This window comes from Chelonoidis abingdonii, chromosome 3 (genome assembly GCF_003597395.2).
Source record: "Chelonoidis abingdonii isolate Lonesome George chromosome 3, CheloAbing_2.0, whole genome shotgun sequence".
NCBI lineage: Eukaryota > Metazoa > Chordata > Testudines > Testudinidae > Chelonoidis > Chelonoidis abingdonii.
Window position 1 is genome coordinate 4,684,981 of NC_133771.1, and position 22,144 is coordinate 4,707,124.

Genomic DNA, 22,144 nt, shown 5'->3' on the forward strand with positions numbered 1-22,144 from the left:
GTTAAGCAACCCTGACTCCGTTAGAGCACCGATCCAGTCATGGGATATAAACCCTGCTTCAGTCAGACAGGGTGTGGTAGTTGAAGGAGAAAGGTTGGATTGGAGCAGAGTGCAGATTGCAGAAGAGAAGAGTTTGTCCAGAGAAAAATAGAAGGTTTGGAGGAGTGCTGCGGTGGATTGGGAAGCCCAACAGAACCCTAGGTAAGGGGCACCAGGCTTGTATAGAGAGAGGCGAGAAGCCTTCACAAGCTGACGGGTATGAGAGGGAAGTAACCAGGGGAAGAACCGCTAGTCAGGGTTCACCACAATCCCAGGGCCCTGGTTGGGACCTGGAGTAGAGGGCGGGCCCAGGCTCCTCCCTCTCCACTCCCTCCTCCAAGGACACTAGGGGATGATTAAGACTGGTTCAGAGGCAAGCAATATCGCCCTGAACCTACCCCAGAGAAGAGAAAGCGCGAGACCCAGAAACAGTACCGGCAATTTGCCACACGTGGTGTCAGGAGTGGGATCTGCGCACTGGGGACATAATCCAGGGGGAGACATAACCCTCCACCTTAAGATGGACGATGTGGTCAAGGCCCTTTATACATGCCACCGCGGCCACAGCAGGAGGCTACAGGGGTCCAGGCAACCGCCCAACAAGAGGCGACTAGATTGCAGCAAGAGACTAATCAGCTGCTGCTGAGTCAGGCTGCTCAGGACCGAGCCCTGCTGAGAGACCTAATAAGCCAGATGAAGACCCTTATGGAACAGAATCACCACGGGGAAGGGACCCGGACCATACGGGCTAGCCATTACTTACAAAAAATGACCAGGGAGGATGTGTGGAGCATACCTCCTGGCTTTTGAGAGAACAGCCCTGCGGGAGGCCTGGCCCCGAGAACAATGGTCTGGTGTCCTTGCCCATTCCTATGTGGGGAAGCCAGAAGGTCTATTCGATATGTCTGCAAAAGCTGCAGCAAACTATTCCAGCTAAGGCAGAGATCCTGGCCAGGTCGGAGTGACAACGGCACTACGAGCCCAGAGGTTCCATGAATGGCGATATATGGAGGACAGACACCCCAAACGCAGTTGTTTGACTTGATCCACCTGACCCGGAAATGGCTGCGCCTGAAGCCATAGCTCTGAGGAGATGACGGAGGTACTAATTTTGGACCGGTATATGCGGGGGTTACCACCAGGACTCAGGACTTGGGTGGGTCAGAATGACCCTCTACTATGATGAGTTGGTCTCCCTCGTGGAAGACAACTGGCAGCCCGCGAACTTGTTCCAGACTCCAAGCGGGGAAGCACGGCAACCCAGGAAGACAACCCCGAACCCAAGGCCCGCGGACTGTCGAGAACTCTAGAAAACTTAACCGGAGGAACGACAGTGAGGAATGGCTCGAGGCCAGAAAGGGACCTGGGGGTTTGGGAAGAGTGGTGGGAGCCGGCCAACTAGCCCAGGCAGGGGGTGATAACCGGAATGAGGGACGGTGTTATGAATGTGGGGAATTGGGCATATAGCAGCCAATGTCCCAACAAGGAGGTGCCTATGCAGTGTAATCTGGGGAGTTATGGGGAGCATGTGGCCTGATCAACCTGGTAGGGGTTACATTGACCTCACATGGATTTACCAGACCAGTAAAAATGAATGGTATAAAAACCATAGCATAATAGATTCGGGGAGTGCTGTCACGTTGTCTCGGGAAGTGGGTGGGAACAGACCAACTAAACTTGGGCCAAAAGCACAGGGGTAACATGCGTACATGGCACCGTGAATTTTTACCCTACAATTCCAGTACGGATTGAAATCCAGGGGAATACGACCAGAGTTTCTGCAGGAGTAGTCCCAAAGCTCCCTTATCCGTTTTGATTGGGTGCTCTAATTGGCCACAGCTGTTCTAGTTAATCTAAAGCAAACCTTCCTCCCTTGGCAGGGAATAAGGCCCCCTGCTAACACTCTTATGCTGCCCTCTGGCCATGCTGTATCACAGTACTTACATGGCCCCCATGACAGCCAAGCACTTCCTAACCTTTATATTGTATATATTCACAGGACATCCCCAGGAGGTAGGGCAAGACTACTACCCCCATTATACAGATGGGGAAACTGAGGAACGGAGACACTGTGACTTGCCCAAGGTCACACCTGGAGTCTGCAGCAGAGCAGCAAACTGAACCTGGGTCACTTACATTCCTGGCGAGTGCCCTCGCCGCCAGACCATCCTTCCAACTGGGCTCCAACACTCACTGTAGCAGCAAAAGCAAAGAGCGCGTACTCCCTATTTCATTGTAGCAGGCCCTCAGAGTGGCGAGGGCTCGCCCTTAGGCCAAGCTGAAGTGCCCAGGCACAGCTGAAGATGGGGTAGCAGTCATGAGGCAGGATTTTCTGACCCCCATCCTACATCAGAAGCACCAGGGTTCTCTCACTCTCATTTCGTTCACGCTAGTTTTACAGTAGTAGTATTCAAGCCAGCCTCTGCCAGGCACTCAGCAAGCGGCAGGAACGTTCCTTAAGGCCATGAGAGGTCAGATGGACGTGGGACTTGGCCTCCCCTACAGATAGCTCAGGGATTGGGGTAAGCTGTGAAGACCCACGTCTTATTCCTAGAATAGGCCCCTCTGGAGGAGGGTTGAAGCACATCAGCAGGGCTGCAAAGGAAGCTGCTGCACTGCCCAGGCCATGCCTGTTCTGTGGTTAGAGGGTTTCCGCAGGGCTGCCAGTCCTAGCTCCTCTCCAGGAACAATTGAAGCCCCTCGCACTGGAAATTCCTAGATAAATCGACACCAGGATCCAGCAAGCACCATTCCCAGCCCCAAGTCCAAGAATGGCTAACAGCGCTTTCAGACAGGGAAGCGGAAGCTGTGCTTTGCAGCAAGCGTGTGAGAGCTGTTAGCCCAAGCAACAGAGTGGCTGGAGTAAAATTCCCTCTGAATAACTGGCCTGCTGCTGGATAGCAATCCTGCAAGACGCTCGGGCACTGGCCTAGCTGCACTTACGTGCTTCACAGATTCTAAGGCTCAACCACTGGCCCCTGCTCAGGTGAGAAAGGGGGTCGGTTAGCACCAGCAGTGGAGGGTTTTGCCTCAAGGAACAGAACAGAGCCACCAGCGCAGGGAACAGGGCGTGGGATTTCAATCAGGGCAGTTGTGCCTTGTGCTCCTGGAAGCAGTAGCCGGAGTCAGATTGATAGGAAGAGCCGCTTGGCAAGCATGCAGTGCAAGTCCTTTAAAGCCAAGCGCAATTAAACCAGTTTGCTGTATAGATCATCATGGAACCCTGAGTCCCTGCTAATCAGACTGTCTACACACTACAAAGAGAAGTTTCCCTAGGTTAGGTCGACTTACAGCCACTGCATTACTGCAGTGGGTGAAGTCCACACTGCCCTCCCGTGGGAGGGGCATGTCCTCACTGGGAGCAATTCCACCGCCTGCCGAGGGGCAGTCAGGGGGACAGAGCCAGGGCTCTCAGTTCCCCCCGGAAAGGCTTCTCACCTCCACTCTCCCACTGTGTCACCCTAACTATCTTGACACAAGCCCACCGCCTCTGGTGGAGGTAGCAGGGGAGTTCCATGGGCAGGAGGAGCATTTCAGCGTGTGCAGCTCCACTGTTTTGTTGACAAAACTGTGCAGTATAGATAAGGCCTTGGAGGATCAAAGGCTAGGAGGAAATCGCTGCACTAATCCCCTTATCCCTAGGGGGGCTGGGGCATTACTACCACTGGAGTTTTTGCACTGCAAATGAGGACAGTGACAGGGCTCAAATCACAAGGCAGTAAGAGGCCAGTCGAGTAATTGTTTAGACTATGAGCTCTTTGAGGCAGGGACTGTCAATTGTTTGTACAGCACCTAACACAGCCTGAGTGCAGGGCTCACAGTCACCTCATCAACTCCTGGAAACAACACTGCAGGATTAATACAACCACTATCCTGCAGTTTACAGAGAGAGCTCACTTTCTGCTCCTCTAGGAGATCACATGCTTCCTTGGCAGAGGTGGGGGCTGCACTGGGACACGACTGAGGGGGATAAAGCAGCAGCGGGGGAGAAGGGGGGCAGGAGAGAGGATTCGGCTCTTCAGAGAGGGGCAGACAGTGGATCTCTCTGTGCATTAAATGGCTCTTCCCTCGCTGTGGCAAGAGAAGATACTCAAAGCGCTTTTTCGGACTTGTAGAACGTGCAATACCCACAGATCTCAGCCAGCTCTTATGGTCGTTGAAGCAGATTCATCCATCCCCAGGGACTAGGGCTCTGCAAGGCAGCTGGGTGAAGAGCACAAGGCCAGAGTACTAGGGACCATACCTAGTGTACGCTCCAGCAGCCTGTAAACTCCTGGGAGCAGGGACATGATCATAGATACCAGGGTTGGAAGGGACCTCAGGAGGTATCCCGTCCAACCTCCAACCTGGACAAGCTCAACGACATGCTACCTGCTTGGCACTAACCAATCCTCTACACAAGGAGAGTAACTTCATACATGGCTGCGTAAGCTGCATGTACCCTGTGTGAGCTATATGGACCCAACTGGTTGTGGCAGCTGAACTCATAAGAGCTTGTGTCTGTGGAAGAACGAAGCTCACAAGACAGACACTGCTTCACACAGAGAAAGCTCATTGCTCCTCCTGTTTTTTCTTCACGTTCCATTTAAACTCTTCTCGAGCATCAGCCACACTAACAATGGCTGAAGCAGCATTTGTCATAGCTACTCACACACAAGCCCTCCCTTGTGTGCCTCCTCCAACTATAATCCCATGGTTTGAGTCCACACAACACTGAACACAGGACCCCCAACAGCAACATGCTTTAACAGCTGATATGATTTTAATTCTAACATATATACACAGGTTGCGATAGTTACCACCATCATTTTGAATATACTATTATCCACATCACATTACGAGTTTACTTAGTCAAGTGTTCCAAGTCGGTTTATGGGATTTTCAAAGCCCAACTCCTTATTTGCAAACTTAATCCTTTAGAAGAGCGGAGCCCTGAGTGCAGCCCAATACAATTCATGATTATCCTACCGACGTACAGCCTCAGACACCACATCCCCAGCATGCATTGCTCCATCTCACTCAGAATGGTCTGGCTGCTATGCAGGCCAAGACTTGTCTCCACAGGCGGCAGCTCCATATTAAAATGAGGGCAGCTACAATTTGCTACATTTACAAGAGAGGTGGAGCTCTCTGGCTCCAGGCAGATTTGCAATGTGGCCATCGGCTGGGCCAAGTTCAGGCTCCCATCGTTTACAACACACACGTCCCATCAACAAGAATCACTCAGCAGGAGGGGAGCAGAGTCCTCAGCTCAGCAATTCTGATTTCAGGTTTGAATTTACACCAGGAAGACACTGCAATAATGGCAACATTTTTTGAATCAGTCTCCTGCCAATTCGCTAAGGCAGCACAACACTCGTGTAGCTCACATTAAAAGCCCCTCCCTCAAAATAAATATATCAAGATTCTTGCAGAACCAGAATGTATGCTCCCCCTCACTCACTCTTTCACTGACTCTCTCACACACACACGGTACTGTCTTTAGGAGATACATGGCACAGATCTGGTCCGATATTGCCAGTGAAGGTTCAAACAGGGTCTGAAACTGAAGTCAGCATTTGGTTTTTTGGAATCTTATTGAGGGTGAAAAATTCAGATGTGGCAGTCCATCTCATGATTCAGAAAGGAGAGCGTGCCCAATTCACATGAAGTCATCCGAATCATTGCCATCCTGTGGAGAAGGGAAGAATGGAATTATTGAGATACCTTTTTAAAATGGAAGTTGAACACTGGCAAGATAAGTTGAAAGCCACTGAACTACACTTCCTTCATTTGCTGACTCTTAAAAAATGTCCAGTAGAGGTGCAGACCCTTTTAGAAATCTTAGACAGTCAGCAGATCCCCAGACTGAAAGCCGCTGGTGTAGTCAGCAGCCTCTCCCATCATTTAAAGGAAACAGCTGAGTTTTTTCTGGTTTCGATACAAAGGCCATAAAATTAGCCCAGGCTTACTCAAAAGGCTCACGGTCAGAGTTCTGAAACTAACAAATCCCAAAGCTAGGTTCTTTGGATTTTGTTGCTAACATTTCACATGTTGACTATACGTATTCTCCTGCTCATTCAAGAAGTATGCCCCACTGAGAGATTTTCCCCTCCAACTCAAAGCCTAGGACCCAACCAGCCAACTGTATGGGATACAGATGAAATATAAAATCTGCAGTGCTTGCTAGCCATCCAGGAAATGGGCTCCACACGTTCCCAGTGCAGCAGGTCACCCATCCATAGGTAACCCTGGGAGGCAGGGGACTAGGGATTAAGTTCTGATAACCCCTGAACTGGTTACTTTAGTGACCTTTCCTGTATCATGTGACTCGGGCCACGAAGTGGAGATCAGTCTCTTGCCAGCACTCCTGTGTATCAGCCCTTTGTGACCATAACTTGAGCTGACCCCAGCTTAAAGGCATCAGTCTGACAACACATGTAGCTTAGACACAGAGAGGGGTGATGACCCCATACATGGACATTTCCTCACAAGGCATGTCACTAACCAGACACAGCCTGCACATGCATACCAGGAGCTGCCACTGCTTAAACCCCACAGTTCTTTCTCCCTAGAATGCTCACCTGTGATCCGGAAACCAGCCAGAAGAGTCACCAAAAAAACCCCCACAAAGCCACGAAAACCATAAATCTATCTCAAGCAGCTGCTGAGCCTCTGGGGATGTGATGGGTGAACAGATTTTAAATACAGATTTGTGTGAGGCACTCTGAGCTCCTTGTTTGCCTAGAGGTATCACCAGTGCAACAGCAAGTGAGGGAGGGTACTTGCTTTGAAAGGAAGGATACCAGGCACAAAGCAAGAGCCCTAGTACACACCAAGGGAAATGATGCCTTCCTCACTCAGCTTAGGTCCTTATGGAACCCAGCTCCCCTCTCAGCGCTCATTTTCCTTATGCTTGTCCTGCTCTCTCAGTCCTTGTCTCACTGCTCCGACTCCCAGCTCTGTCTCTCATAACATGCGGCTTCTAACACAAGATGCTCCCTTCTCTCCTCCTCCAAATCCACCTCTTCAAGCAATCTCAGCTGCCTCTCTATAGTCCCCTGGTCTGTTGTCCCATGTCTTGGCTTCAGTTGGCCTTTAGATTGCCTACTCCTCAGAACAAGTGAGCCACCCTTGGTTTAAGGGCTACGCACACCTTTAGTCACAGAGGAATACAAAGATTGGTGATTCCCCCAGCCCCAAGACAAACCAGACACTGGACTAAACAGACAAAAGGAAAAACAGAATTTCATTCAAATTCTCCCTTTCCTTTCGGCGGCTGTCCCACCATAGCACTCTGTTATCCTTCTGGCACAAAACTGCCTCACCTCTGCTGACAAGCGGCTCTGAACGCAACCGAATGGAATTCAGAGCAGCAGAGTGCGAGACTGGAGAGGAAAGAAAGAAGCGGATGTGTCCTTGCCCTGTTTAACATCCCTAGAGGATGTTGCAGGGAAAGGGAGTCTCTTTCCTGTAATCATGCAGATCCCTTCTCCTTGAATTTTGTTCTGTAACTCCAACTGAGAGGGGGAGAGAACGCGTGGAACAATTCACCATGTGCAGCTACTGGGCTGAAACCTGCTTTCACATCCGTCTCCTGTTACCCTGCTGATTCTTATTCAGGCCTCTGGAAGCAAGGTCTTCACAGGTGCCAGCCTCAACATACCTGGTTGGAAGACATGTTCTCAGACTTCATTAGCGAAGAGTAGCTCCTGCAAGGGAAGAGAAATCATGCAGCAAGATGCATTTTTAAACGTACACTGTGAAACAAGGCAGAGTGCCTACGAGATTAGCCCTCCTGTGCTTCAGAGGGAATTCAAATACATCCGATCTCAACATTAGCTGGTCTGCCAAAGAACATACTCCAGCCCTAACTGAAGATTAAATGGACAGTGGGGAGCACAGACACCTTGGCACAAAAAACACAAGTCAGAGATGGACTATGGTGAGCTCCTCTATTGACTAGGAGCCAGTGCATGGGTTTTCTACAACATCCATTCTCCACAGCTTTGTCCAGATACACTGCAAACAAGATAACCAGTAAGAGGTTACAAAACCCTCTTTGCTTTAGGATTACTATAAAACTGGCTTGCGGGTGGTCAAAGCAGCTCATGGGCGAGAGAGATGGTATGAGCTGGAATCCAATGTCCCCACCAGCACTCCCTCTTGCCTTCAGAAACTGAACTGGGACTCAGCTGCCTCTGTGTTGGGGGCTCTAAGTTACTGCTCCTCTGAATTACTGAGCACTCCAACAGGAGCCGTGGGGTCTAGGCTCCCTGAATTCCAGCCTCATGACCATCTAAACACACATTACTCACTGTTTATTGTAACATTTTCTATGTACAAAGCAGTCATGGGATACCTTCTGGGTCAGTCTGCTTATGTGTCCAGGTTTGCTTGGTACAGTCAGGAGATTAACATATCTACCTCATCTACTCTTCTCTCAAGGACCAACATGGCCACAAATGTTTCCTGCATGCCTACCATCAGGCCGGATGATCAACAGGCTGTTCATCATGGTGCATTTACAGGAGTACATAATGCCTTTCATGTGCACTAGGATTCATCTGTGTTTTTAAAAATCACTATTTGTGAAGTGCTTTGAAGCTTGACAAGCACTACACATGCGTTGATTTTCACCAGAACAATTCAGTGCTTCACAGATATAGCAGGCAATTATACCCATTTCAGAGTTCAGTGACTTGTCCAAGCTCATACTGCAAGCTGATGGCACAGGTGGGAAAAGAACCCAGGAATCCTGACTCCCAGCTCTACGAACTATTCCTCACTCCAGGTTCTATTAAGCAAACTGGGTGACTACATCTAATTCTCAAGACAAAGGCAAAGAAAGGGTTGCCAGGTACAGCAAATACTATTTCTTAAGACTATACCAGTCTAAGACAGAACAGAGTACAAATGCCTCAACAGGAACCTCACATGACTTGGCCTGATCGAAGTCTCGCTCCCACCACTGATAGGAAATACTCACAGTTAGAGTTAATCACAGCCATTACTCACCTGAGATCTTCCATTTCTTTCTTTTTCTTCATTTCCTCCTTCTCTTTCCGTTTCATCTCTTGGATCTGGGCTTTTTTCTCATTCCTCTCCTCCCTGTCCCGGGCTTCCTTCTCAGCGGCCAGGTCGGGGAACCGCTCCACTTTGGTCTTCTCTAGCCTGTTCAGTATCTCATTCACCTTCTTCTCCACCGTCACTGTTCTCACCTTAGGGATGGAAAGAACTATAATCTTTATCAAAAGTGCTTCCACCTTGCATCTCATTGAGAAAGAGACTTTCCACACAGTGAGGTAAATACCAAAAAAAAGGAACATTTTCCCCTTTACACATGGCTCCTGAATCTCATTTAAACAGATGGAAAGTCATTGCCATCTGGTGCTGTTCAGCGGCCTGTGAGAAAAGAGCTGGGAACAAGGTACAATCTCCGATAGGCACAAGAACACAAACCACTACCACAACTATCACTAATTGGTTTTCTTGGCTGCAGTCTCAGCAGAGGCGCCCAGGATTGACCGGATGATGCAGAATGGTCATCCACCCAATCCTGAAGTGAGTCTCTGTGGACTAGGGCCGAGCATGTTGGCAAGGGAAGCTCACGCTGCTGCTGAGTGCGCTGTGCCTGTTCTGTGGACCACTGTCTTCAACCCTACGCTTCCCAGTACTGATTTGTGTTTTAACAAGCACTTTGCACTTCTACAGAGCCTGCCATCCAAGGATCTCCAACTAATTTACAGACAAAAGTCTTAACACACCCAGGAAGATACAATCCCCATTCTCAAGACTAGAAAATTCAGGCACCATCGGCCTGAGTCAAAACCTGTTGAAGTCCATACGAGTCCATTGACTGCAGAGGGCTTTGGATCAGGGTCCCAAGACATTAAATAGCTTCCCCAAAGTCACACAGGAATTCTGTGGAAGGGCCAGAGCTGGACTCAGATCCAAGACGTGGGCCTTTACCACGAGACGATCTTTCCTTCTCTCCCCTGACAACCTAGCTCTTTTTTACACGTGATTCTAGTGCTCTGGAAGTCAGTCTTTACGATATCCTGGCAGGGTGCTCACCTGGGTGCCAAGAGAGAACTCTTCTCTGAACGCAAGTCTGACTGTTAGCAATTTTGAAAGTGACAACTAGATTCATATCTTAAGACTGGAAGGTCTTTCAAAATTTAAAATTATGAAAATACCCAGATTTTACAGGAAAGAGGACCTGATGAAGTCTGATTTTCAAAACTTCCCACTTCCAGATGAAAGGGGGTCGCCTATTAAAAATGTTACCAGTCAGAAGCAAACCAGCTGTGATTATGTTGTTACCAGGTCAGAGGGGCTTCAATCTTACTGAAGACAATAATCCAAATGTAGTTGGAAATTCAAGCGGAAAGTGTATCTGACACTTGGACAGAGCCGGCTCTAGGTGTTTTGTCGCCCCAAGCAAAAAAAACAAAAACAAAAAACCACTTCCGAGTGTGCAACTGCAGAAGCAAAAAAACCCCACAAACCCTAAACCACTGGGAATGGCGCCCCTGGAATTGTGCCGCCCCATGTACGTGCTTGGTTTGCTGGTGCCTAGAGCCAGTCCTGCCCTTGGATATTGTATACTGGCAATATTTTATAGTGGCCATTACTAAATACTCAGCCCTGTAACCCTGTTGTAACTTGTGCCTTTCACGTGTTGCAGTGGTTTTACTTTACTACGGGGGCTCTCAAACTTCACTGCACCACGACCCCTTTCTGACAACAAAAATTACTACATGACCCCAGGATGGGGGACCGAAGCTTCAGCCCACCCCACCCCACCGCCCCAGGAGGCCAAAGTCAAAGCCCAGTGGCTTCATCCCCAGGCAGGGGGCTTCGAACCTGAGCCCTGCTGCCCAGGGCTGAAGCAGCTCAGGCTTTGACACCAGGCCCCAGCAAGTCTAAGCCAGCCCTGGCGACCCCATTAAAATGGGGTCCCGACCCACTTTGGGGTCCCAACCCACAGTTTGAGAACCGCTGCTTTATTATATTCCAACACCCAAGTGGAAACTTAGTTCAGCCAACCAAAAAACAGCTGGGATTTTTCCCATGCCCCCGGACCCCAGCAGTTTCCCCTGCTTTAGAGCCCTTGTGTGAGAGACAGTATACTCAGCTCTCAATGCCGCAGCATTATGGAGAAGGAAGGTACTGGAGTTAGCTGGTGGGGTTCTTTGCAGCTGCACAGCAAACACTTACATCCTTTTGTCTGTGAAACCCTATCTGTCCCACGTCCATGTCAGCCGTTTTCTTCAGGTTGGCCCATGGTGTGTACACCACATTGATGTTGTTCATTTTGCAGCCTACAGAGCAGTAAAGGGGGAAAGGAGAGTTCTTGTATCAAGGGATCAGAAGAAGGAAACATTTCTATTCTCCCTCCCCACCTTGAACCTTCTGATGAGCTGTCTCCACGATCAGCCAGAGTCATGTTGTGTTACATAGCTCCTAGTCAGCAACACTTGTAAAGATCTGTCCTCTTCCTCCTCTCTGAAGTAACGGCATTGCAATGGAACAGAAGGACACTCCGATACTGCGTTCTGTGGCAGCAAGAGCCAAAGCAGTGTAATGAACTCCAGCTGGAGTCTGGCTTTACCTGAAGGCTGCCTGCTACAAAGAGGACCTCAAGTGGGCATTAGAGGGAAAACGCCAAGACCCCTTTTGGCTCATACAGTGATTTAGAGGCACCGTCAGGAATCAGGGGATTAAAGTTTTAGTATGAAAATAGCAGCAGCAGCACCAGCTGTTGCAAGTGACATCTGTTTTCCATGAAAACAGCAAGCTATGAAGTGTATTTACACTTAACATTCTTCTGACGTCAAAAACAAGAAATTTCAGTAATTTGGGATGGAAAGCCCTGGCTGGGATGATTTAGCTGGGGACTGGTCCTGTTTTGAGCAGGGGGTTGGACTAGATACCTCCTGAGGTCCCTTCCAACCCTGAGATTCTATGAATAGACACCCCCCCCACACACACCCCTTGTACACAGTCCCTTAATCTCCATAGGAGACTCACCAAATTCAGTAGTAAATGTTACCTTGAATGCTATTGGCCTTTACTAGATGGGCGCAGTCTATCAAAACTTCTTTGGGAATATCATCCACTGTCTGCCCCTAAAGCAGACCAAGGAAATACGAGTGGTTTACTGTGCCATTTGAGGGGACAATATGGGAGTTATGAACACAGATAAACATCACACCAGCAGTGCACTTGGACCGTGCTATACAAACACAGGTATATGAGCCCCTGCAATACAAACACAGCTTATAATGTTTTATACTTCTATAGCACCTACCAGCCAAGGATTTCAAACCACTTTACAAACGGCTTTGCCGCTACACCCCTCAGAGGTATTAGCCCCTCTTACTGAAAGGGGAATGAGGTAAAGATAGAATGATTAGTGTTAGGTCTCACAGATCCATGGCAGAGCCAGAAGCTGTGTTCCCTCAAAGCTGCATGGTTGCCCAGAGTGAATCAAATACCGCACACATCAGGGGATGTGTGTTCAGGTCTCCTCCCCCTGCTGCTCTGCAGCCAGATTGCTCCTGCCCTCTGCCTTGGAGCCCTTGGCCAGCTGTTCCTGGGACACTCCTGTGTGCTGTGCGGCCAGGGGGGGTGGGAAGAAGAGGGAGAGAAAGGGGGACTGATGTCAGAGTGTCCCCATCTCTGCAGAGCAGGGGACGGGGGACAGAGCTCAGGAGCAGGAGAGCTGCTGCAGTCTGAACAAGAACTGGAGAGCGCCTGAAAGAGATAGTACATGGTGTCTCAAAGTTCCCCATCATACAGCACACGCACAGGTCTCTGTCTCTTTCACACTCACCTCCCAGCACATACTTGTGTTGTTGTTACTTCTTGGTACTTCCTGCAATGCGCATATATTCTCGATAATTTTATTCTTTCAAAATGCTGTTATTTGTGGCTTTATTTCTCTTATGCCTAAATTTAATTCTTTGCGTAGTGAGTTCTAAAATGCCAAACCTGTCCTGGCTGGAGTAATTATCCCTATGGTAACTTTTTAAAAATATATATTATAGCTCGTTTTTTTTGTTTCTACTGGCGGCGCACATCCACACATCACCTCGATATAGGTGCACATAACAAAGTTCATTCCGCGCACGGATGGAAAAAATGAGACGGAACATTGGTCAGGTGCTGTACTCAGATGATGAGACTTCTAGGTTTGTCTTATATTTTGGTTGCACCCTGTCCCCTGCCCTTCCTAGGTTGCACACTAACATATGCCTAAGTTCCACTACACACCTGCACCCTTGCAGATCCCCATTAACATCAGTGGCACCGTGTGCGAGCAGGTGGGTCTATGCATCCAGAGCTCATAGTGGAATGGGAGCCTCAGATTATAAGATCTTCAGGGCACATACCATTACTTCCTCTGTGTCTGGATAATGCCTAGCACAGGGGTAGGCAACCTATGGCACGTGTGCCAAAGGCAGCACGCAAGTTGAGTTTCAGTGGTACTCACACTGCCGAGGTCCTGGCCACCGATCTGGGGGGCTCTGCATTTTAATTTAATTTTAAATGAAGCTTCTTAAACATTTTAAAACCTTATTTACTTTACAAACAACAGTTTAGTTCTATATTATAGACTTATAGAAAGAGACCTTCTAAAAACATTAAAATGTATCACTGGCACGTGAAACCTTAAATTAGAGTGAATAAATGAAGACTCGGCACAGCACTTCTGAAAGGTTGCCGACCCCTGGCCTAGCATATTATGTGCATCATCAGAACACAAATTCTCCCACCTTTAGGTGCAGAGTCTCAATAAATATTGGAAGTAACAAACCCTCCTAAACCTGGGAGAACTAGACTTAACATTTCTGAAAGTTCTAGGGTTCAAAATAAGCACAGAAAACCAACTCCTGAAAAAATATTTCTGGAAATATGAGGATACGAACTCAATTTTTAAGAAATCCTTTGCAAGTTACTGTTATACCAGTACATACTTGTTTAACTGCACCAGGATTCCGAGATTACCTTGTGCAGTCGGAGGTACACGTGTGCAGACGAGAGCTTATCCACATGAAACCTACAGAATACAAAGGCACATTTAGCAGAGGGTCACTTGCTCTGAAATAAATGCCACAATACAGTTTGTCATAACAGACCATGGGTAAAAGCATTAAAATAAATTCTGAACATGCATATTTGACAGCATGCAACAGAATTGTTACAGCTTATCAGGTGTTTCAATCTTTGAGCAAATATTCACCCATCTTTAAGAGGAGGAAATTGAAAAGCGAAAGGAAACAGTTACTTAAAAACCTTGTATTTTCTCTGAAACATAATATACTCAAACAACATTAACAGAAAGATCTTCTGATAAGATACTGCTATTTGCTCCCTCTAGTGATTCCTATGGAAATGGCATAGATCTCTACCCTTTCTAACTACATCAGTTACTAATTATGTGAGAGAAACAAATTAATATATCACTATAGCAAAGTGTATTATTAAAAGCGACAGTTAAGCTAACAAGACCCAAGGATCTTCCATCATAGCCTATGTCTACATTGCAGTAAGACATTCACAGCTGGTCCATGTCAGCTGACTTGGGCTCCAGGGTTATAAAATTTCAGTGGAGATGTCCAGGCTCGGGCAGGAACCTAGGTTCTGGAGCCCTGCGATATCTATATGGCAATTTTACAGCCCTGCAGTCCAAGCCCTGCAAGCCCAAGACAGTTGACACAAGCCAGCCGCGGGCGTTTTACGGCAGGGTATACATGCTACTAGAGTCTTACATTCTCCATTTTCAGAGCAGGTGCAAGAAAAGCAGAGGCAGTGCATGCTTCTTACATACTAGCTCCACCAATATGCCTCAATCCACCTCCAAAAAGACCATCTTTAGGAATGAGAAGGGAGGACAGTCTATATGGCCCACTCAATTAATTAGCCTCTCAGCTGAAATGGCTAACAGGGAAGCAAGTATCAATTATGATGATGGGGTTTGTATGTGGAAGCTTGTCTACGGAGACAACTGGCCCATTCCATACATCATCTAACAGTTTTACAAGGCCTCACGCAAATTTGGCCACTGCCAACATAGACAATTTGTTAAAGATTAACACAAACAGTAATCAATGGTATATTTGAACATAAGAACGGCCATAATTGGTCAGACTAAAGGTCCATCAAGCCCAGTATCCTGTCTGCCAACAGTGGCCAATGGCAGGTGCCCCAAAGGGAATGAACAGACACATTATCATCAAGTGATCCATCAGCTTCTGGCAAACAAAGGCTAGGTACACCATCCCTGCCCATCCTGGCTAATAGCCATTGATGGACCTATCCTCCATGAATCTATCTAGCTCCTTTTTCAGCCCTGTTATAGTATTGGTCTTCACAACACCCTCTGGCAAGGAGTTCCAGAGGCTGACAGTGTTTTGTGTGCAAAAATGCTTTTTTGTGTTTGTTTTAAACCTGCTACCTATTAATTTCATTTGGTGGCCTCTTGTTCTTGTATTATCGGAAGGAGTAAGTAACACTTCCTTATTTACTTCCTCTATACTAGTCATGCTTTTATAACAGTGAGTTGTCCTAACTGCCCCTCGCTGATTATTTCCTGTTCCGTGTAGGGGGTCCAAGACTACGTCAACATGTGTGGTAAAGAGCAGTGCCCGTAGCCACCCCTGCACATGCGAACAGTCAAATCTGCTTATGTTACGCACAGCTCTTGCCTCTCACAAATCTGAGAGTTGTTCAAGCTCAACTCATGGAGCCAGAACGAAGGCAAGAGCTGAGACAGGAGGACAGGGAATACTTCACTCTGCCAGGCAGCGTGTGAATACAGTAGACATGATGGTGACATTGTGCATATACATGTACAAGAAGACAGCAGACAAAGGGATTGGGCTGGAGAACCAGCATGCTCCTGTGGAGAGGATATTGATCTGGGGGTCAGACCACCTCGGTTCTATTCTCATCACTGTCCCTGATCTTCCATGTGACTTGGGACATGTTATTTCACCTCTGTGCCTCTCTGCGCTATCACTAAGGCCCTACCAAATTCACAGCCATGAAAAATGCATCACGAACCATGAAATCTGGTATTGTGTGTGCTTTTATCTATATTGAATAGATTTCATGGGGGGAGACCAGCGTTTCTCAAATTGGAGGTCAAAACTCAAAAGGGAGTTGCAGGGGGGTCGCAAGGTTTTTTTTGGGGGTGAGTAGGGGTGAGGGGGGGTCATGTTATTGCCACCCTTAACTTCTGTGGTGACTTCAGAGCTGGGCAACCAGAGCGGTGGCTGTTGGCCGGGCCCCCAGCTTTGAAGGCAGCGCCCCGCCAGCAACAGCGCAGAATAAGTGTGACAATACAATCCTATGCCACCCTTTGGTGCTGTTGCCTTCAGAGCTGGGCGGCTAGAGTGGTGGTTGCTGACTGAGGGCCCAGCTCTGAAGCAGCAGCATAGCAGTAAGTGTGACCATACCATCCTTACGTCTATGCTACCGTTGGCAGAGGCTCTGCTTTCAGAGCTCAGATCCCGGCCAGCAGCTGCCACTCTCTGGCTGCCCTGCTCTGCAGGCAGAAGTAAGAAGAGCAGTACTGCAACCCCTCACAATAACCTTGTGACCCCGCCCACACAACTCCTTTTTGAGTCAGGACCCCCCTACCATTACAACACTGTGAATTTCAGATTTAAATAGCTGAAATCATGAAATTTATGATTTTTTAAATCCTATGACTGTGAAATTAACTAAAATGGACCGTGAATTTGGTAGGGCCCTACCTATCACCCTTTACCTTGTCTGTTTAAAATTCGCCTACAGTTATTAAAGAACAACTATTCCTGAATAACTCCACATGTGGGCACACCTATTCCATGGCGGGGAGAGGGACAGCTCAGTGGTTTGAGCATTGGCCTGCTAAACTCAGGGCTGTGAGTTCAATCCTTGGGGGGACCACTTAGGGATCTGGGGCAAAATCAGTACTTGGTCCTGCTAGTGAAGGCAGGGGGCTGGACCAATGACCTTTCAGGGTCCTTCCAGCTCTAAGAGATAGGTATATCTCCATATATTATTGATGATGATGATGATGTGCACACAAGCCATATTATACTATAAACTCTTCGGGGGCAGGAACCAGCTCTTACTGTGTGTGAGAGAAAGTACCCAGCACAGTGTGTCTCCAACCTCAGTGGGGACCTCTAGGAGCTATTCTACAGCCCTCCATGACTGTGTTTAAACTAGTTAATATTCTGAATAGCACTATAGTAGCCAGAGCACCAACACTGCCCCCCACCGAAGTTCACTATGAAGGGCATTTCATTTCACAAGCATAAAGGATTTACACGGCTCTTTTCAGTACCTACCAAATATCTTCAGGCCAGCCATATTTTATCAGGTCTTCATCTGCAGGCATGAAAAAAGAATACTGAGCAAAGAAGGATACTTCCCCCAACAGTCAACCAAACTGCTCACTGTGACACAGGCAATGAGGGAAATGATTGTTTGAACCCATTTTGACACACCACTGGTTAATATCAAGAGCATTTGCATCACAGTATGGCACCTGGAGAGTGAGAGTGATGGAACCCCAAATAGGGCCTGAAAAACACAGTGCTCTTGGGCACAAAGGTGCTAAGGCCAGGACTCTGAACATTTCTAATTTCTATCCCTTTTCCTCCACCTCCAGTCTCAGGTTGTGTTTTTTTTTTAAACGGGGAGACACTGCTCTTTGCATAAATATCCAGTGTAGGAGATTTTCAAGAGGGCAATTCCCAAAATAAAAGCACCAACTCTCTCCAACTGAAGTGTGAATTTTGGTTTTGCCTCAAGTACTGAATGGCAAGCAGTGACATGAAAGAAAGCAAGACTGTACCCTGGCTTGCTGGAAGAGGACACAGCAACAGAAAACCTATTTCAGTTGAAGAACAGTAACTCAAGATGGGAAAAACTGACCAATTATGCGGGGAACAATTAAACCAACTAAATAAAGTGCTGTCAAACCACGCTAGGCTTCTATCATTGTTTCCTTGACCATTGGATAGCCTGACAAAAAGCCCAGAGTGCCCACTGACTTCAGATTAAGTCCATGGACGGCTTCCCCTCTCACCAACCCCCGCCAATGGTATAAAGCAATGCTATAGACTACATAAGGAGTTAGTGTATAGCATAATTTGCAAAGCAGCTATCAGGAAAAATCTGCCTTCAAATAATGCAGTAAAATCAAAGATGAAAATTAAAAAACAAGGTTAAAAAAGGAGAAAAAAAAGGAAATCCCAACCTCTCAAGCCTTGCCCAAGTATTTTCATGTACTTACTTTCATATTTATCTTTTCCCATGTAAATGCTGTAAACAGCAGGAACAACTGAGGGATAGAAAGAGGACACACATCAAGAGAAGTTTCAGACAAAACTGTGCACAGAGGTACTGACACACACACATCATCTATGTCTCCAAACATCTAATCCACCCCATTCCCTTCCCAGGGGCCAGGGCAAGATTGAGTCACCTTAAAAAGTCATAGAGAACAAACAACCAAGTTTCCACCAGTTCCCTTGGAAGACTAGTCAGCAGTTTGACAGTCCTCGGGGCAAGACACTTCATAAGGTCCAGGCTCACTTTGGCTTTATACAATTAAAGCAGGGTGCAGTCCTGTCATCCCAGCATAGGACTGGGAGTCAAAAATTCCCAAGCTCTATTCGCAGCTCTGATGCCGGCTCCCTTTGTGGCCTTCGACAAGTCACCTAAGTTCTTGAAGTATCCTACCTAATTCCTTTCTCTTCGTGTGTGTCCACACCCACCACTCTGCCTAGACATCTGTATCATGCCATTCTGGGAAAAACTGGGCAGCTCTCTCATAACTCCCTCCACAAGGGACAGCGCACTTGAAGATAGGCAGGGGAACAAGAGGGGCAATATACTTTGGGATATACAACTGCAGAGAAAATTGAGAGGAAGAACCACTGCCTAACCATGTTATACAGACAGTTAGGTAGTCCCTTATACATGGCAACACAAAGTCACAACCTCAGTAGCAAAAAGAAAGTTATGTGCTAGCCTAGGTCACTGGCCATGGTGACACATGGTTAGTTTCCATGATTACTGAGTGAAAACCATACTGTGTGGACATAAACAGTACTTGGAGACAGCCAAATTATCAACTGCTTACAAACTCAGAAATTACAGTAAACAGGGACTAAACTTCTAGTTTATATTGATGGAAATAAAAACGTATCCATGTCTCAGTGTCAATATAAAACCGAGTCCAGATTTGTATTAGATAGCTACAAAGAAGATGCAGGAACTGTAGAAATCTGCTGAACCATCAAGACAGGAGTTTCATGCGACAGTGACCTGGTCTCTGAAAAACAGAGAATGGAAGTCAGCATGGTGAGAAGCTACATGGAGGAGGAAGCGTAGAGAAAAGTCTCCTCTAGAAACGTGGGGCCTGATCCCACAATAGTTGAAGTAGCTCCATGGAAAGAAAGGCTACTTGCCTATATGGCACATACAACACTGGTAAAATCAACCATATCTCACATACCATGAATCTGTCCCTTTGGGGAACTTCTAGTGACCTGGGATGGTTTCGGGAAAATGAAGTCAATCCTGCCACAATTCTACAGGAATGGATTAGATGTCCTAGCAGCAGATCCCTTTCAACTTATATGGTCTGATACACTTGGATATCAATGGACAATATTTTAAATAACTTGCAAGAGGTTATTGTTTTCTTTCTAATTCTGGCCACTTAAGACTTAAGTATGATATCACTAGAATCCCATAGATCACAGGTTTTCAAATTGTGAAGTGTGGCCTCCTGAGGAGGCACAACAAGGTTATCGGGGGTAGGAGGACTTGATGTGAAGTAGAACATTCCTGCATCCTTTCCACTTTTCAAGGAGCAGGAGTCAGGGGAGAAAGAGCCTCTCCACAGGTAGAAGCAGTGGCATAGGGTGACCAGATGTCCCGATTTTATAGGGAAAGTCCCAATTTTGGGGTCTTTTTCTTATATAGGCTCCTATTACCTCCCTCTCCCTCCCGGTCCCGATTTTTCACACTTGCTGTCTCGTCACCCTACAGTGACAGCAGTGGCTAACGCACAAGGGGACAGGAGGGCAAGCCTGTCCCTGCAGTGTCTGTTACTGTCCCACACTTCAGCTCAAATCCTGCTTTCACATGCTGGGCCCATGGCAGAAGGCAGTGGAGGAAGCAGCTAGAGCCAGTGAGTGGAGTCAGCAGGAGCAGTGTAGCAGAGGTCTGGGGGGGCAGGGGAGAGATAAAGCTGTGGCTGCAAGAGGGAGCAGTGGGCTGAGAGGGTCAGAGCAAGGAGCCTGGGGAAGTGAGGAAGGAGGAGGCATACAAGAAATATGAAGCTCCGAAGGGAGGCACAGTAACAAAGTTCGGGCACCTATGCTCTAGATAGAACTATAGCTCCATTTATGTACAGTGGGCATTAGAGGGGTTGGGGAGAGGGTAAGACATTGTTCCTCAAACTGCATAGCGTTTTCAAAGACAGTGATCTTGTGGCTCTATCACCAAACCAACAAGCAGCAAAAGAGCACCTAACTGGCAAAGAAGTGCCAGTACTCAGGAGGTGCTAGTTAGAAGGCCCTGGAACCCACCTCAGGCTTGTGTACTCAGTGCCCTAAAAAGCCAGGAAACCCAGCACTCACTTTTCAGCACCAAGCAGCTGCCTGCACATCAGTAGAAAATGGCTACATTTGAGTGTTAGATTAAGCGATGTTCATGTATCAGTTTGCTGCATTTGTAATGTGCTTTGAAATCCTCTAAGGGACGAAAGGCGAGATAGAAATGAAAAGCTTTTGCTCCGATCCAGAGAACATAAATAAGAAGAATCACAAGAAACAAACAAGGTTACATTCACTAAAAGGTCAGTGGGATAAAACCAAGAGAGGAAGACTGGAGAAAAGATGTATAGTTAAAATGTTCCATCCCAAGAGAAAAATAAAAGAGGAAGAGTGAACAAGACGAGGCTGTGAAGGTCTTACATTCCTGATTGTCGGGTTTTTTGGAGGCTATGTTAAAACCAACAACAAAGCTCAAAAAAAGTTAAGCACATACAGGTTGGTGACATGACTAGGTCTAGAAGCAGGGCACTTTTTTATGACATAGTAGAACCTCAGAGTTAGGAACACTTCAGCAATCAAGGTTGTTCATAACTCAACAAAACATTATGGTTGTTCTTTCAAAAGTTTACTACTGAATATTGACTTAATATAGCTTTGAAACTTTATTATGTCGAAGAAAAATGCAGCTTTTAACCATCTTAATTTAAACGAAACAAGCACAGAAACAGTTTCCTTAGCTTGTCAAACCTCTTTTTATTATTTTTTTTTTTTTATAAAAAAACCTCCCCTCCCCTTTTTAGTAGTTTACGTTTAACTCTGTGTATTTACTTTTTATTTTTTTTTGGTCTTTGCTGCTGCCTGATTGTGTACTTTCAGTTCCAAATGAGGTATGTGCAGACTGTTAAGCTCTGTGGGGCAGGGGCTCTGTCTTCCTTCATACCTGGACACTACCTCAGTGATAATTGTTTAAGGGAAGAGACAGCATCTGCTTAGGTTCGTGTATTGCTATGGGACCAATGGTGCACAACCCAAGGGAAATGCAAAGCGAAACTCTGGAAAGCTTTCCTAACAACAGGATGGAGGAGATAGTTAAAGTCTCTTCCTGGGGTCAGGGTGGGAGTCCCATTGCTTTGTTATGACACTGGGACAGTAGACTGGATGCAGTCCAAGTACACACTAGTGAGAACAACCCAGAGCTGGCTGGCCCTTGGGAAGGGAGATGTGGACAGGATGGGCACCAACCCATCTGGCTTATGGGGTGGGAGGGCAGGCAGCCTGAATAGACCGGGTCATGTATGAAGGTGGATGGGGAAGAGCATTAATGATCCCTAGGGAGAATGGGAGCCTCCAGAGCATGGGGGGAGAGCAACACCCTCCCCCCCGGAAAGGTGGGGGCCACCCTGTTCTTGCAGGAAAGGAGCAGCTGAGGCCCGAGGGTGGAAGAGGCGCCGAGCAGGGAGGCCCAATGTTTGTTGGGAACCAGGGAGGAACCAGGCAGCCAACTGATGCTGCAGGGGCTGTCCGGGGCCCGAGCGGCCTGGACAATGGGC

At 47.3% G+C, this 22,144-nt stretch overlaps 1 protein-coding gene across 1 annotated transcript; it reads right to left on the bottom strand.

Annotated features, from left to right (window-relative positions):
• Nucleotides 1-4,779: 4,779 nt before the first annotated feature.
• Nucleotides 4,780-18,412, bottom strand: CCDC25 (coiled-coil domain containing 25). Its single transcript, XM_032798635.2, has 8 exons — nucleotides 18,320-18,412; nucleotides 17,370-17,409; nucleotides 14,035-14,086; nucleotides 12,077-12,152; nucleotides 11,242-11,345; nucleotides 9,037-9,239; nucleotides 7,685-7,730; nucleotides 4,780-5,710 (listed from the first exon to the last, which is right to left on the bottom strand). Exons 1-8 carry the CDS (start codon nucleotides 18,339-18,341, stop codon nucleotides 5,681-5,683), a joined length of 573 nt encoding a protein of 190 aa, XP_032654526.1. The 5' UTR covers nucleotides 18,342-18,412; the 3' UTR covers nucleotides 4,780-5,680.
• Between the last annotated feature and the right edge of the window lie 3,732 nt (nucleotides 18,413-22,144).

Excerpts from the sequence above, each read along its gene's own strand:
- CCDC25 (XM_032798635.2), bottom strand. The coding sequence starts at position 18,341 with ATGGGAAAAGATAAATATGAAA. Across the intron at positions 11,346-12,076 it reads AAAGGCCAATAGCATTCAAG|GCTGCAAAATGAACAACATC; the intron begins GTAACATTTACT and ends ACTGCTCTGTAG. Across the intron at positions 5,711-7,684 it reads AGAACATGTCTTCCAACCAG|GATGGCAATGATTCGGATGA; the intron begins GTATGTTGAGGC and ends CCTTCTCCACAG.